General features: G+C 35.8%; 2 protein-coding genes across 6 annotated transcripts; one reads left to right on the top strand and one right to left on the bottom strand.

Moving 5' to 3' along the window:
• The first annotated feature begins 65 nt into the window (after nucleotides 1-65).
• Nucleotides 66-2,717, top strand: Asnrs-m (asparagine--tRNA ligase, mitochondrial). The gene is made up of 4 exons (XM_083045408.1): nucleotides 66-595; nucleotides 943-1,517; nucleotides 1,605-2,052; nucleotides 2,152-2,717. Exons 1-4 carry the CDS (start codon nucleotides 467-469, stop codon nucleotides 2,410-2,412), a joined length of 1,413 nt encoding a protein of 470 aa, XP_082901534.1. The 5' UTR covers nucleotides 66-466; the 3' UTR covers nucleotides 2,413-2,717.
• Nucleotides 2,718-3,603: 886 nt separating this feature from the next.
• Pcf11 (Pcf11 cleavage and polyadenylation factor subunit) lies at nucleotides 3,604-16,324 on the bottom strand. 5 transcript variants are annotated; one of them, XM_083045330.1, is made up of 17 exons: nucleotides 16,168-16,324; nucleotides 14,315-14,539; nucleotides 12,440-12,565; nucleotides 11,656-11,844; nucleotides 11,339-11,563; nucleotides 11,013-11,117; nucleotides 9,673-10,888; nucleotides 9,012-9,120; nucleotides 7,540-8,901; nucleotides 7,206-7,448; nucleotides 6,739-7,106; nucleotides 6,377-6,635; nucleotides 6,061-6,287; nucleotides 5,366-5,607; nucleotides 5,229-5,243; nucleotides 4,318-4,834; nucleotides 3,604-4,215 (listed from the first exon to the last, which is right to left on the bottom strand). In XM_083045330.1, the coding sequence occupies exons 2-17, from the start codon at nucleotides 14,477-14,479 to the stop codon at nucleotides 3,875-3,877; spliced, it is 5,709 nt and encodes a 1,902-aa protein (XP_082901456.1). In that variant the 5' UTR covers nucleotides 14,480-14,539; nucleotides 16,168-16,324; the 3' UTR covers nucleotides 3,604-3,874. The 5 variants fall into 5 exon arrangements, with proteins under 5 accessions (XP_082901456.1, XP_082901460.1, XP_082901458.1 ...); XM_083045334.1 differs by lacking the exon at nucleotides 16,168-16,324 and adding an exon at nucleotides 15,822-16,161; XM_083045332.1 differs by lacking the exon at nucleotides 16,168-16,324 and adding an exon at nucleotides 15,604-15,815.
• Nucleotides 16,325-16,440: the final 116 nt, after the last annotated feature.

Raw genomic sequence — 16,440 nt, 5'->3', positions numbered from 1 at the left:
GATAATATCTGTTTTTCATATTTGTATCGAATCAATAGTTTATATATCACAATGTATTGCGCAATTTTTTTAGACAGTCTAGTCAACTTTTAGGATTCATCTCGACTACATATAAGATCATTTTTTCTTTTTTTTACACACTTGCAATTTTTTATCGCTATGTTTTACAGATATCTTATTTTTCTTTTTATAGAAAAAATATGAAAACAGACTCCACGTGATAATCCTCGGCAGCAGGTAGTAAACAGTTGCCGAATTACCGCAAGCTGCGAATAGATTATTGGATGAGATGAATCAATTGTAGCCGAAGTGTTTTGCCATAAAGACGCGGCATTATTCGTTCTCCTTTTTCTCTACTCGCGCCTCTAATCTCCTTATATATGTATGTACGACTCCATTTTGAATTTTATTCTTGCGCGAGTATAGGCATTTCTCTGGAATCGAATTGTCAGAAGTGATCGAGGAAATGTTTTCGAGATATGTCAGGAGGCTGTACCGCTTTAATACAGACATCGTCAAGTGCGGTGTACATAAATGCTCGACAATTTCAGACATAACGTCGCAAGAGGCGGTTGGAAATCGTACAAAAGTACAGGTTAGACGCGCTCTAATATGCGACTTTTCTCCTAAAACGGAAGTCCAAAAGACGTCTAAAAAATATGAGAGATTTACAGATATTTATATCCTTCATGCATCTTCGGCGTCGTTTGAACATCCGTGACATTTCAGGCCTTATGTATTTCTAAACGATATTTGTCGAGAAAAAAAATCTGACTTGTATTTATTCTTGTAGTTATTATTACAGAGACTTGACAGCGATATTTGAGTTGACAGTAACCAATTGCTTTTTTCGTATTATCTCGCTTATAATTTAATCTACGATAGGGTCTACCTAGATTAGGCTACCTGTATTTATACGCAAATATTGATCTTCATACTTAGGGATGGGTACGCGCACTCCGAAAGATGAAGGATAACATCTTTGTTGACATTTCCGATGGATCGAGCAGCGAAATGTTACAGGTCGTTATACCAAAGATCCTTAAACACGACGACGTGCGTTACGGATGTAGTATCAGCGTGGAAGGAGAATTAGCCTTGGCCCCGAGCGGTAAAGCCGAATTACGTGCGACTGATGTTCACGTAATCGGTACATGTAATGTCGCAGAGGACGAGTATCCATTCGCACCGAGAAAGAAATACGATCAGGACTACGTCAGGCAGTATTTACACTTGAGACCAAGAACGCGTAGCTTCTCCAGTTTATTGAGGCTACGTGATCTTGCCAGTACGGTAATTAGCGATCATTTGAGAGATAGGGGGTTTATAAGTGTACACACTCCAGTTCTGACATCCAATGATTGCGAGGGTGCTGGTGAAGTGTTTACTGTTAGACCGCATTCAAAAGAGATTCTGAAAAGTATGAGAAAGGAGGATCAGTCAGAAGATGAGATTTATTTCAATACAACTGCTTTTCTCACTGTTTCCGGACAGTTGCATTTAGAAGCTGTAGCAAGGTGATTAAATTCTCGCTGTCATGTCATGTGTCTGCATAGTTATGTTATAGATCATGGAATAGTAATGTACTACTAGAACTTTTTCAGAGCTCTCACAAGAGTGTACACTTTTGGACCCACATTTAGAGCAGAAAACTCCAAATCGAGATTACATTTGTCAGAATTTTATATGTTAGAAGGAGAAATAGCTTTTACCGCACACGTTGAGGATTTGATAGAGGAAATTGAGCTTTTAGTAAAAGAAGTTATTAAGCGAATGATTGAAAAAGGAGCCTCAGATTTGTATTCAATAGGTGCCCCTGAATTGCAATGGTTGAATAAAACATTTGGATGTTTAACGTACGAAGAGGCATTTCATGTATTAAATAATCACGCGAATCAATTGCAACAATCCGTTAAATATGGCGAAGCATTCTCAAAAGAACATGAATTATTTCTAGTAGAATATAATGACGGAGTACCAATATTTATTATAAATTGGCCAAAAGCCATTAAACCATTTTATATGAAAGAATGTCCAGATGATTCATCTAAGGTGAGCTAATAAGAACAAATAATTTTTGCAACTTTTACAAGAAATGTACATTTTTTCCTTGAAATAAATATTTATCTTATATGCATTTCTTTATAAAAGGTAGCAGCACTGGATCTGTTAGTACCGAATGTGGGTGAAATGATAGGAGGCAGTATACGTGAGGATGATTATGAAAAATTAAAGTCAAAGCTACCTTCTACGAGAAATCTTGCATGGTATTTAGAATTACGCAAACATGGGAACGTACCAACAGGTGGCTTTGGAATGGGATTTGAAAGATTCTTGCAATGTGTTCTGGGAATTAATAATATCAAGGACACTGTGCCTTTTCCCAGATGGCCGCACAATTGCAATTTATGAATAAAGATTTCAGGGCTGTTGTGTATTTAATTTAATTTATCCTTAAAGAGAGAGAAAGGGAGGGAGGGAAGGGGGGAGAGAGAGAGAGATATGACTGTATATTAATACAGTACATTTAAACAATTTTTTGGATGGAAAAACAATGTCGCATATATTTGTAAGTTTTTTTTTTAATTAGCTTAAAAAAATTTTTTTAATTAAAATAATTACTTAAAATCAATGTGATTGAGATAAATTATCTCTAGGATTTTTTAAACGGAGTTATAAAGGATAAATTACAATACAATAACATGGTTTACTTTTGAATGCATAGTTTATTGAATATAAGGATATAACAACAAAAGATTAACTTTTTATCAATGCCTTTATTGTGTTTAAAGTGTTCTTACTCACGAATTCAAATTCAGGCCCTAAATATAGTTTGAAATTATAAGTATCATAAAGGAAATTGTAGAAAGGTTAATTAAAAGGGAAGTCAAACCTGTAGTAAATAAGTCTTTTATACAACAAAATAATGCTCTCTAATAGCGATAGTAGTCATTTTCTTTATCCAGTATCGTCGTCATTGTTTTTCCGTTGATGATTGATGTGTATATTTTACAAGTAAACCCATATATCACATTTGTACATCTAAATGAATCGAGCAACATCGTTATTTCGTATAACGAATATGTTGGGCGCATTCATTTCTAAGGGTTTGTCGTGTTTCATAGAAGTACACATAGCACTTGAAATGTTTAGAATGAGTGCAAATCATCATCAAACTTTAACACAAGTACAAATAGTATACTTGGAGTTTTTCATGTGAGCATAAATGATCAAATTTGCAATTTTTTCCCATCACAAAACACGATTTCACTTAAAAATACACTCACTCGCGCGGGAATGCTCTACTGTTTATCTCTCTAAATTACATAAAATATATACAGTTCTTTTTCTTTTTGCATCCATCAAAATGTTAATACTTAAGATATACTCACACATACTTGCACACATTTTACACATTTTTAACTTGTACGACATGACGTTTATTCCGGTGCTGATTATAATATGTAAAAGTGAAGAATTTTTATTATATTTTTAAATAAATCGTGCATAAGAGATATATATATATATATAATAAATTTAAATTAATTTACCAAGTTAATTTAAATTTACAGATCACTTTATCAATAAAAATTTAGGCAGAAACAAAGGTACACCATTTAATACACCATTATTTTATTTTTATAAGATATGAGGAAATACCTTACAAAATAAAAATATTGGTATATTTTAGATAAAGAGTAAAAAAAGCATCGTATAAAGATCATGTCGTACAAGTTGTACAAAATTATAATGTACAAGGTATAAATAAGCTTAGAAATAGATCTTATGCTCGAAATGTAAATTTAGCACTTTATACACTTGTATCATTCGAATTCATAGAAACTTACTTGATGAGATTTTGTACACATACTATTTACATAATAGAGCAGAGTCCCGACAACTCCTGCCCTTTCTCCACAGGAGGTAAATTCGATAGCTTTCTACCCTGTAAACTGGGTTTAATAGAAGCTGCTACTAATGGTTGTTCCGCGTTTTCCTCTACAGGCGTCTCGACCGTCATCTTTTCTTTTTCTTTATTCTCTTCCGAGTCTTTGTTACTGTTTAGAGGTTTAGTGATATTGATCTTAATCCGCGATGGAGCCGCTGGAACAAGTGCCGGTGTCGAGTCTAATTCTACATTTCCATCGATGGAACTTTTCATTGCAGCGTATGTCGTATCTACAGTACCCGACTCGTTCGCAATTTGCTCGGGATCTAAAGAGAATATAAAATATTACAAAAATTTGTATGTGTGTGTGTGTGTGTGTGTATAAAATAGAAAGTTCCTTTGTAGTAATTTAAAATAGATGTACATACCTGGTTCGGGTTCGGGTTCAGGGTCCATAGGCTCCTCTTTAATGGGATGTTCCAGGAAAGCAAACATTTCGCTATTGTCTTGTTCGTCAATCTCAGGGTCCAATGGCTCCTCTTTAATCTTAATATTTTCGAACGGTGTAATTGTGACATCTTCGCCCGGAGATTTTTCTTCTTCATTCATCGTAGGTGCGTTTTCCTCAGCATCTGCCATAATTGTATTTTCTTCGCTGGCACCTTCGATGGCATTTTCTTTCTCCCCTATTTCATCTTGCGTAACTTCAGAATTTTCTGTATTATTGGGTTTTTCTGTAGTTTCTGATATAGCAGTCTCTAAGGGATTCTCTTCTATTTGTTCTGAATTTTCTGTAGGTTCAAGTTCCATATCATTCGATATTTCTAAATTAGGTTTCTCCTGTTTAAGTTCATCTCCGGGCGTTTCTTCCGAACACTCTACTTTATTTTCTTCGATTTCCGAAGCAGCCTTCTCAAGTGCCAAAACAGTCTTTTCCAATGCTCTCTAAAGTTTCAACAATAAATCAGAATTACAAGTCATTAGAATTTCATCGATTTAATGATTTAATGACAGCGACAATGTAAATATGATTAATCCATTCTGTAACAATTGCATAATAGAAAATTTGAATTTGCCTTCATTATTATTTACATTACAATCGGTTAGTGTAAATGAAAACAATTACATAATGAAATATGAATAAATAAAAATTATAAAAATTCAAGTGTTTTTTTTTTAGATGCAATATTCTTGTGTTCGTACATATCTATATATTAGAGAGTAAAATAGTATGTAACATATATAACAAGATAAATAAAAAAATTAATCTCTCATATACATTATAAACAAACGTGTACAAACAGATGTGCCATAAAATATGAATCAATGAATCACGTACCACTAGAGTCTTTTCCTATTTTTGTAAGAATGCAACAAACGGAAATTTCGTTAATGAAATATAAATATATCAACGTATATCAATCGACAAAATTTAAACGTCACATATTCACCAAAATAAAGAAAGAAGAAACCAACCTTGTAATCTTCCAGACAGAGCGGATGATAATTCCTTTTTTCATAATTAACTGCTGGTCTCAAATGCCACTCCTCCTTTTCCTCATTATAAAACTGTTCGAATGCGTCGTGGCATACCTGGCATCGCGAATCTTCGTCGCTACCAGTAGGTACGCTGGGCTGCAATGTTTCCTGAGGCGTGTCATCGGCAGTAACACCTTCCGTTTCTGCCGTCTGCTTTTCAGTCTCAAACCAACTTTGTGCTAAAGAAAAAAAAAGAATAAGAGATTTAAAAAATGACGAATCTTTAAATTTTGAAGTGGGGAAGATAAGAAATCTAGTTTCGTCTTCTCATTCATTTAAATATCATTATGTATAATTCGACTAATTAGATCTTAATTTCAACTTAATGTCTCTAAATGATATGTCCGTACATTAATGAGCAAATTTACCATACATAATAATATAAATTATGCACATAGCCAATACATGTTTTTGCATAATAATCACTCTCATTTGCTTACTTATCTCTCCTCTCTCTAATATAGTGCTGTTTATGATTAAAATAATATTTCAACATAATAATTAGACACAAGTGTCCTGTTTAATAAATAATTAAAATTGTGTGTTTAATAAATCACTAAAAGAAGAATCTTTGGAAAAATCGTTTTTATATCGCACAACTACACGCAACCAAAGAAAAAAAAGATACAGACCTCTATCCTCCAAATCTTCAATCTCTTCAAACTGTATCCAATCACTGATATCATAATACCATGGCCGAGAATGCGCTTTTCTCGCGGAGTCTCGTTCGCGCCTGTTTTGTCTGAAATGCCAATCTAAATGGTGGCTATATCGAGTAGCCAATTCAGGTGCGAATCTCGCACCACAAGAACTGCATTGCATACCGCTGTACAACGCTGCGGCAATAGCTGGTTGTTTGCTGTAAAAGAAAATCGGCATTTGATATCCCCAACATTTTATTTTGAACGTATACTCTGAAAGACGAATGTGATAAATGTGATGACTTACATTTTAAGAGTCTCTGGTTTATCAAAGGAGACCGGGGTAATCTCGGGTTCTTTCTTTTCTTCTTCCTCCTGTTTCTTTTGTTCCAGGAGACTGGGAACAATGCCGGTTTCGACCAGTCTTTGGAACAATTCGTTCATGTTGAGCGGTAATGTCGGTGCCGGTGCTGACGGATTTTCTACGGGTTCGGCTTCGTAAGACAAGCCGGATGACGGCGCCATTGCCGATGGTAGAACTGACGACAATATATCTAATTGCAAGTCTGAAAAATTGATAATATTATGAATACGAGTATTAAATGGCAAGGATTATAATATAATAATACAAGTAAGAACACAAAGATACACAATGAATTCATCTTTTACCTGGCTTCGAAGTCGAAGTGAAATCTGAACCATCTTGCGACGTAGATTCGTGTTCTACAGCTGGCAATTGGCTTGGCGTAGGTGCAGCGTCCACTTTCGGTTTTTGAGTCGTCGTCGTCGTCGTCGTCGTCGTCGTCGTCGTCGGTGGTGACTCGGCAGGACTCTCACCTCTCATTCCAGTAATCTTAACATGTCCAGCACGCACGCCTCTTGGCAACACTGAAAACCTGATAAAATGCTTCTTGTCTCTGACAATAATAGGCTTAGGTAATCCCCCAAATTCGACTTTGAACGGTCGTCCGTTCAGAAGAACCGTTTGTAACGCGTCCGTAAATTCCAGAGTATGAGGCTTTCCTTCAATTTCAAATCTACAAAAATCAATGCTATTAATTATATAAAAACACATGTGTATTTGTTATTTTAATTCCACGAATAATTTGCGTAACACTACGGAAAATTGTACTTACATCTGCGGTTTCGCGTCCAAAAATACTGGCACCATATTTCGCGCATTAATGATAAGATTAATTTTCGCCACCACGAGATCTGTTCTCTTCACGGTACCGATCTTGACTTGCGGAGGAGGACCCTCTAGTTTTATACCAACTGTTTTACCGCCGAGCTCGATCGTAATCGGCATACCGCCGAAATAACACTCGTACCAGCGATCATCGACGTACAATTCACGAGTAGGTGCACCTAGTTTGATTCTGAAAAGATATATAATTTGCAAATAAATTATCATCGTTGGAATACGTTCGGATTTAGTTTACATAATTCTCGAACCAAGGCATAACATACCTATGGATTTCTCCCTCGTACATAAACTCCTTGTATTGGTCGTTAAATGCGCAAGTTATAGTGTCTTTATCGTCGATCAATATTCTTCTTATGCCGTCCTGGAAGCCGATCTCGCGCGGATCGTCCCAATTCATGAACACCACACCTGTCTGCCCGTAATATCGAATTTCTCGCGGTATATTGTCAATATTTATGGACTTCATGGTATCTCTCGCTATCTCGGTCAACAATTTCGGATCCGGCGGTGACAATTCGCGATTGTGCGATCCCGGGTTCTTCACCGTCGTGCCGCCATAACTTTGATCGCTATCGTCGAGATCGTATTTGGCAGATGCGTTTGGCGATAAATTTCTACCGGACGCTAAGGGCGGTATATTCGGATTCGTCATGAGATTTGTCATCGGTCCGTTATTCATCATCATGGGGTGACATCCCATAGCCATAGGAGAGTTCGGCATGGGCCCCATCGGACCCATCGGACCGTTTGGCAAAAGATTCGACATGATCGGACCGTTAGGACCTATCGGACCACCCATCATACTCGGCCCTAATCGCGGATTGGGTCCCATGCTGTGATTGAAGCCGCCATGATACTGATAATCCGGTCTCATCGGTCCGAAGTGTCGCGGATTCTGCCAAGGTCCGATCGGTCTCATGTCCGAATTGAAGTGTCCCTGTGGTCCATACGGCGGACCCGGTGGATGTGCCCATGGTGTCTGCCACGGCTGGTTCTGCCACCTCGGGCCATTAGGATTTCGCGGTATCGGATGCTCCTTATTTCGCATCACCTCCTTGTCGTTGGACGGACTGAATGTCGCGGCGCGATCTCCGGCACCGATATCCATGTTAATGCCTTTCTCCCATATTACGGTACCACCTTCTTTCTCCTTACGCTGGGCGGCTCGCAATTTTCGATCCTCGCTCATGTGCAACACCTCCTGTATCAAGGTGTTATACTGCGTTTTGGTAATCAATCCTTGATTTAATTGTTCGGCGGCTTGCTTCATTATAATTTCAATATTCCTATCGTCATTTCTCTCAGGCTTGTCATTCTCCCGGCTTCTACGTCCTGGTCTGACGTCTTGTTCATCGTTCGATAACGTTCTTCTTCTCTCTTTAGGATCATCCGGAAGCTTATTGTAAAGCCTGAGACGACCCAGTCTGTCTCTGTTACGATCCCTTTCGCGTTTATCATCGGCGTTGTTAACTTGCTTATCTCTCTCATTCTTTGGCGGCGTTTTCAATTTCGCCCAGCTATCTTTCCCGTCTTCCCCGGAAATTACGGGCGGTGGAGGCGTCGGAGGACGACCGGCTTTAGGATGGGTCAGAGTACGCAGATCTACGTCTTCGTTACCAAATAATCTGTGAAGTTCAAAAGAAGTGTATATAATTCATGAATTATAGTATTTATATATACGAGATTTATAGAGAGCAAACATCATACTAAATAATACAAATATAATAATACATACGCATCAAATTTCTCAGCCTTAGTTTTCTTAATCGGAGATGATTCTATATCCTCGCTGCGTCTCTTACTAGTGTTAACAGATGGTAATACTCGTAGATCTAAATCCTCTTCTGGAAAAGAATTCAAGATAGAGTAACTTGTGTGAGACAAATTTTTTGTGGAATAACTTAAGATATTACCTTTAAAATCCTTAATATTAACTTAATGTTATTTAATATGTCCCCCTAATTTTTTCGCTTCAGAATTAGATTTTTAGAAAATATTCTTCGAATGAAGAAATGCATTAAGGAATTTTTTTAGTAAAGCTATTGGAATTATACAATTATGAAAGAAGTTGACGCAAAAAACAAGTTGAAGATACTTCTTTTTAAAAATATATCACCTGCTATAGTCTTGCAATTGCTACCAGAGATGAGGCAAACATTGTAGTCACCTTTATAAGAAAATATTCAAGACAGATTTTTAGCAACAACTAAAGGAAGCATGTATGTAAAAATTTACAAATATTTTCACGTGCAAAATTAAAATATAAATGATAAGAGATTTTTATGAATAGTGTATTACGCTGTTGTTGTTATACGTAGAGATATACAATGTATTATGATCGATGTGTTATGTATAGAAGTATAAGTATATTTGACTGAACACTATTATGGACTCACTCTTTTCGGATATGGAAACAGTAGTGCCAGGTAGAGATAGCGTTGCCCTGAGATCTTCATCTTTGCTAGAGGATTCCAATGTTGGCTCAGCAGCGATTTGAGCATTTCCAGCACTGGCTGGAGAACGTTCCGGACTAAGACTGTCATCTTTATTTCGTCTTACATAATTTCTTTGTCTAGCATTCGGTCTGATTTCTTTGAATGCTGGTGGATGAGGAGGAGATACTATCAGCGAACCAGATTGCTCCTCCTCAGTGACACCACCAGAACCGCTCAAACTTGAACCCGATTTATCGTTACGCCTGGGAATTCTATATGGGGGACTTGGACTACGTTTTCTGGATTTCGTGTTCTTCTTGCGGTTTTTAGAGGCTTGGAAGGAGGATTGTGGAGAAGTACGTGAGGATGGTGAACTGTCTCCGCTGTCTTTCTCACGAGATTTTGACCTAACCGGACTAGAGTCTCTGTCGACTTTCGGAATCTTATTTGGACAGATTTGCGGCTGTTTAGATCGCGACTTATTCCCTACTTTTCTATGCGAGGATTTAGAGGAAGTGGAAGATTTATCGCCTGTCGAAGACGAAAAACCGCGTGACGAATTCGAGCTCTTCGAGTCTTTCGACTTATTGGAGTCACCACCTCCACTTCCTCGACTACTCGCTGACAATATTGAAGACGAACTATTATTGCAAACCGAACTTTGACCGATTTTGGAGCTGTTTAGGTTACCACTACTATTACTAGTCAATCGAGGGTCTTTCTTTTGACTTGTTCGATGCGAGACAGCATCTTTATTTATATTACCACTGAAAGTTTTATTATTACTATTGTTCAGATTCGTATCAGCATGATTGTTATTAATAACGTTTAATAACGTCGGATTATCGGAACCGGCGGGATTCGCCGGAGGCTTGTTGACAGTGCTAGTTACAGCCGGTTTCGAAGGTAACTGCTGCTTTAATTGGTTTGAAGTTACAATGGTATTTACGACTGGCTGCGTTTGACCTTCACTCCGTGATTCTTTCGGACTACCCGTTCGTTGTCGTGGATCTACTGTTGGTACTGTTGCCACATCCTGAACAGCAGGAGTAGGCTTCAAACGTGGATCTCGTGAGACTGGCTTAGCTGATGCTACTGCTATACTACTAGCCGGTGCAATTCGTGGACCGCTGTTTGCTCCTGCATTCTTTAAAAGCGACGCAGCTGCTGCAGGGAACTAAACAAACAATAACAAAATAAATAAATTTAATATTTAATCATAACTGATATCCAGTGACTACACAATTGTGTGTGTGTGTGTGTGGGGGGGGGGGGTGTATGTGTAAAAATATCTAACTTACTTGTTTCGCTACTTGTTTCGGCGTTTGATTTGGTACTACAGGTGCCACAGGTTTTCCTTGTGCTGCTACCTCTGTAGTTGGGGAGACATGTGCAGTGGGTATAACCTATTGCAATGAAAAATGTCAGATTACTGTATATATACTTCATATATACAAAACTTGAGATAATATAATATGTTAAATTATAATAATTTTATAATATATTAAATTATAATAATAATTAACTTAAGATAATATAATATATTGAATTATATAAAGAAGAGAGACAATATATATTCAAAATTCTCAGCTTATATCTATTAGCATATTGATTATCTATAACTTACCACTTCTGTTTTCAAGCTGCCAGCTTGTTTGTCAAGTTGCCTCTGCTGTTGCTCTAAACTCGCTTTAGCTTGCAATAGTTCTAGCTCAATCTTCTTTTTCTGCAATTCTAACAATTCTCGTTGCTTTTTTAGCAACTGCTCTCGCATAACTGCTTCCGTTGTCGTTACTGGTTCCCCTGATGGCAATTTAACAGGTGGAACAACCGACGTCGTAGTTTGTTGAGGCTAAAAATATATAACATGTTTAGTATAATATATAAATTGTAATATAATACTATGAATGTTTTATAAATTATATATATATTTATTAAATTTACCATTGTGGAAAAAAATCGTGGATTAACGTGTATGGATCCTGAAGAGATATTAGTAGAAGGGGCAGTGATTGGCCATGCAGGATCAATACTTTGTACCCGCACGTCTAATGAAAATAATTTTTTCGGTGGAAATACATCGTTCCATGTTTGCCGTAACTTCCACATGCTAGCTCTTGTGTTCTCATCGACCTATTTACGAAAAATAAAGATATCAACGATGTTATTTTTTAATAGAAAAAGCTGCAATAGTTTTGCATGGAATCTTTTCTTTAAAATTCAAAACTACAAATCAATTCTACTACTTTAGCAAGTACATTTGATAAAATTCTAATTATATTCGTCCTTCTATAATATTATAAATTTATTAAGATTTTTGTATAATAAAACTCACAAGATTAGTATTTGAATGTTATTTCTACAAGAAAGAATTAATACATCAAACTTCTGCACAATATCTTTTTGAAGCCTTTCAGAAGAGATGTGAGGTCAATGATGTTATATTGATCAAACAATTATCTTATGTCATCGTGAAATATAAAGCATTAGACGACTCTACACGTACTATAAAATATTCCTGAGACTATAAGTTCGGTAAAGTTGTTTTTCTTTATCGCATACACGCGTAAAAAAATTAAGAATTACTCTCGGCCAATGACAATTGTAATCTATCATAAAAAAAAAGATCTTTCTATACAGAATTTTATATATATATATATATATATATATATATATATATATATATATATATAATCCTATATAAGAATTATGTAAAAAAAATATTTACCTTTTCAAACACCCCGCAGAATGTGTTTACTATATTTTGTGTAAAGAGATTCAAATAGTCTCCATTTACATTCTTGACAATCGAATCGATGAGATAGAGTACTGGTAACTTGATGTCACTTCTCACCTAATATAAAAAAGAATAATATACATATATATACTAATTCACTATTTATATATGTCTTAATATACATAATAGATAATTCAGAATTATTATATTGCTCTTCAGCGATATTCTTTTTCTAATTCGAAGTCGATCTTTCCTTGGAACAGCCTGATAGGACGCCTAATTATAGAAATATTTAATACAGAAAAGCAAAGCTTTTACTGCATTAAATTTCAAAAGGATAATGTTACAAAGGTAATACATAGTAAATTCTTATTCTTCAATTAATTAAAAATATATTTTATTTGTATGTGTATATATATTTAAACTGCGGCTTAATTGCCAATACATTTAGTATTAAAAAGAAATATAATGCAATAAACAATAGGCACCTATCAAATTTCCATTAGGAAAATGTCCATTACAAATTTATCAATATCACGAACAGTTAAATAAAAAGTAATTTCAGGACATCTTGTATATAAAAACATGGTATATTCGAAAAAATCAATTATCAATATTCCTTATTAAATCTATAAGTTACATAATAACTTATCTTATTTAAATGCATAAGATAGTAATTAGAGATAAACTTTGGCATCTTGCAAGACTTTTAGATGCAATTTAATTTAAATTTTCTGTAATATATCGAAATGTTGAGCATACATACTGTTAATCCATCACTGGTAATATTATTCAGACATTATATAACCATGGCACTGAGTTTTTAGCAGTATGTAATTGAGTTTTTATTAAAGTTTATGAAGTACAAAAAAACTAATCATATTTCACATCTCAGCAAACGAAAAATAAAATGTATGCAGTATATTCTCATATTAATATAATTATAATATCAAAAGGTAAATTATTTAAAACAGTACTTTATTTCTCTGTTATTTTATTTATTAATAACAGTAATTATTATCGTTATTATAAATAATTAAATATGATGTTTTTTAAAGTCGGCCAATAGAGCCAAGCGCGAAAATTAATTTTAATTTTTCGGAACTGTATCTCTTGGTTTGAGATTACTGAGTTCCATTGATTAATTAACCTCGAACTTACAACGGAAAAATAGGCGAGAAAAATATTGGTCCGAAAAGTCGCTGAAGCGGGAATTGAACCCGCGTCTTTCGAAAAATTAAAATTAATTTTCGCGCTTGGCTCTATTAGCCGACTTTAAAAAATATCATATTTATTTATTAATATTGAGAGCCGATAAAAATATTTCTTAATTTATATTATAAATAATGATATAACATTTAATCAATAGCGCTGTGCGTTTCAAGTTATTGCAATTCTTTTATTCTCTAATATCAAAGGACACATATACATACACACATATGTCTATTGATATTGTGATTATTACTATAATTAATATATGATTGAATACAAGATATTAGAATATTCAAACAGCAGGTACATTAATTATATCTTTTGCAAAAAATTTTATACAAATTTCATTTATAAATATCTTTATAAATAGTTCGCAAAAAGTGTTTAATGCAAAAGAAAATAGTAACAAAGATAAAATTACAAAATTGTGCATGCCATGCTACATGTGATAAAGATAAAACTTTTCATCGTAGCTATAAAAAGAAAAAGGCTTTGCAATTAGAAACAAAATGCAATAATGAGAGGAGAAAGTCATCAACTTCTATATATGCAAATTAATGTTCTATAAGAAAATATATATGTATATTTATATATATATATATAATCAATTTTGAATAAAATAGAATTTAGATATAACTATGAAAGAGAAGTAACCTTTTGTAGATGAGTCTCGACAGCTTGTACTATTGCTGATGCATGTTCAATGTTATCTTCGGCCAACATGGTGAGCATATTGATAAGCGGCTTACTGTTGATTGTAAGATCGGACAGGGATGAGATGTACTCATCCGCAACTTCTTTAGACTTAGTCGATGCCATCTTGATAGACTGCTAATAAACAAGTGTAAGATCTTGATCGAGCCAAGAGTAGGCTTCAAACTATAACATAAAATAGAAACGCATACTTGTATTATATATAACACAAAGATATTCTCATTTTTAATTAAAAGAAAGTTAATTAAAAGATAGTGAAATTTATCTATCAATAAAATATAAGTGGGATTAAAAGTCTTTCTAAAGACAATATACAATTCATTTATATCAAAAAATGAATTTTGTTCCATCAGATATCAAAGAAAAAGAAATTTCACACGTTTTCTCTTTAAACTTACAATTAGAGTTGACTATATATTATAATAGAAAAATGATACAATTTTTCTGCATATCAATTTGAATTTTATTTCAATGATTAATATATTACTGATAGTAAAATATGCTGAGCCGAAATGAAATCATTTCAACAATCTCCGACTCCCGATAATTTTTCATATCTTTATATTATATACATACACATTACTCAATATTACATCATTCATGCAACACTTGTAAAAATCTACGTGTTTTTCCCGAAAAACTTGTTTTAAAACACATTTTCTAATAAACTTATTAAACCTACAGTTTATAAAATTTCAACACGATATCGTTACATTAATATAACGATGCGCATCTCGTTCGACTGTTACGTTAATGCAGTTATTCCGTATAAATTTCACACACACACACGCATATAGATAAACATTTTAACATGTCGTAATGAACGGAATGTGTCCTGCATTTGTTCGCATGCTTACTTTGCGTTTACTATAAACACGAGGTCAGGACGTCAGGAATACCTCAGCATATTTTCGACGCACGTTGGAGCACATATATTTATGGGAAATACAATACAATGTAACACGTCGATTAGTCGGTGGACATTTGTTATCTCTCGTCTCGCAAACAGAGCTTTCATCCAAATTCCCGAATGATGACTCACAAGAAAGACTAAATGGGAAAATGAAAATATTTTCGAGAAAGCATGCCGTGTAATATACGCGATATCGAACATTGATAAGAAACTTTACTCGCTCGTACAAAAAAAAAAAAAAAAAAAAAAGAAAGAAAAAGCGCACTTTCGCCTGACGGAGACGAAATCTAGGACGAGAGCGACGACACTCCGATACCTTCGATCCCCAGAGATCCGGATCGTCTTGAAGTCGGGAAAAGAATTTCGCTCTCGACGGAAAGGAGGAAAATGCGCACATACGCACACGCGAGACGTATCTATTTATGTAATTTAATCTGCAGCTCTAGACGAAGGTCGGCGAGCACACACATCCATACGCGAGAGACACTTATCGATTTCGCTCGCAGTCTCCCTCTCTCTCACTCACTCACTCACTCTCGTCGCTCTCTCGCTCTGTTCCGCGATGCGAAAGCACCGTCCCGAGGGAAACGTCAAATTTCGCGGAGCGGAGGCTTCGTCTCCTCGCGTTGCGTAATTCACGCGTCCAATTAACCGGCAACACCAACGACTCTCGACGCAAGATGTCCAGCATCTGGAGCCATCGTTCACCCTGTCTCGGTGCCGCTCCTCCCTCCCTCCCTCTCTCTCTCTCTCTCTCTCTCTCTCTCTCTCTCTCTTCTCTCCCGTCCGTCTCGCTCGCTCGATCTCTCTCGACGAAATCTCGCCGTCCGATTTTTCGCACGCGACCATCTCCCGCACCTCAGAGTCATCGAATAATTACCTTCCTCAGCGCATTGTGCAACGGCAGGCACGGCCCGTGGACACACGCACCGTATTTCGACCTGTCGTCGAAAAATCACGCGCGTACACTATTACTATACTGCTTACGCGAACGAAATCTCCATGAGTAAAATGGCCACTGGCGTACCTTTGTTGTATGCGCCGAGAGAGGATCGCGACGGTGTAACGCTATCTGTCATTGGCTGCCGCTGACGAATGGTCGGTTGCCTCGAGAGGCAACGACCAATCAGCGATCGCGACAGAACGTCCGGAT

This window comes from Prenolepis imparis, unplaced genomic scaffold (genome assembly GCF_030444845.1).
Source record: "Prenolepis imparis isolate NDT839.2.m4 unplaced genomic scaffold, iyPreImpa1.0 SCAF_9, whole genome shotgun sequence".
NCBI lineage: Eukaryota > Metazoa > Arthropoda > Insecta > Hymenoptera > Formicidae > Prenolepis > Prenolepis imparis.
The sequence above is the reverse complement of the archived record's forward strand: the minus strand, read 5'-3'. Positions and strand labels throughout refer to the sequence as shown.

Bases quoted from the DNA above. Each gene is read 5' to 3' on its own strand.
- Asnrs-m (XM_083045408.1), top strand. From the start codon at position 467: ATGTTTTCGAGATATGTCAGGAGGCTGTACCGCTTTAATACAGACATC. The intron at 1,518-1,604 runs GTGATTAAATTC...GAACTTTTTCAG, and splicing joins CATTTAGAAGCTGTAGCAAG to AGCTCTCACAAGAGTGTACA. The intron at 2,053-2,151 runs GTGAGCTAATAA...TCTTTATAAAAG, and splicing joins GTCCAGATGATTCATCTAAG to GTAGCAGCACTGGATCTGTT.
- Pcf11 (XM_083045330.1), bottom strand. From the start codon at position 14,479: ATGGCATCGACTAAGTCTAAAGAAGTTGCGGATGAGTACATCTCATCC. The intron at 7,449-7,539 runs GTATGTTATGCC...ATATCTTTTCAG, and splicing joins TACGAGGGAGAAATCCATAG to AATCAAACTAGGTGCACCTA. The intron at 4,216-4,317 runs GTATGTACATCT...TATTCTCTTTAG, and splicing joins TGAACCCGAACCCGAACCAG to ATCCCGAGCAAATTGCGAAC.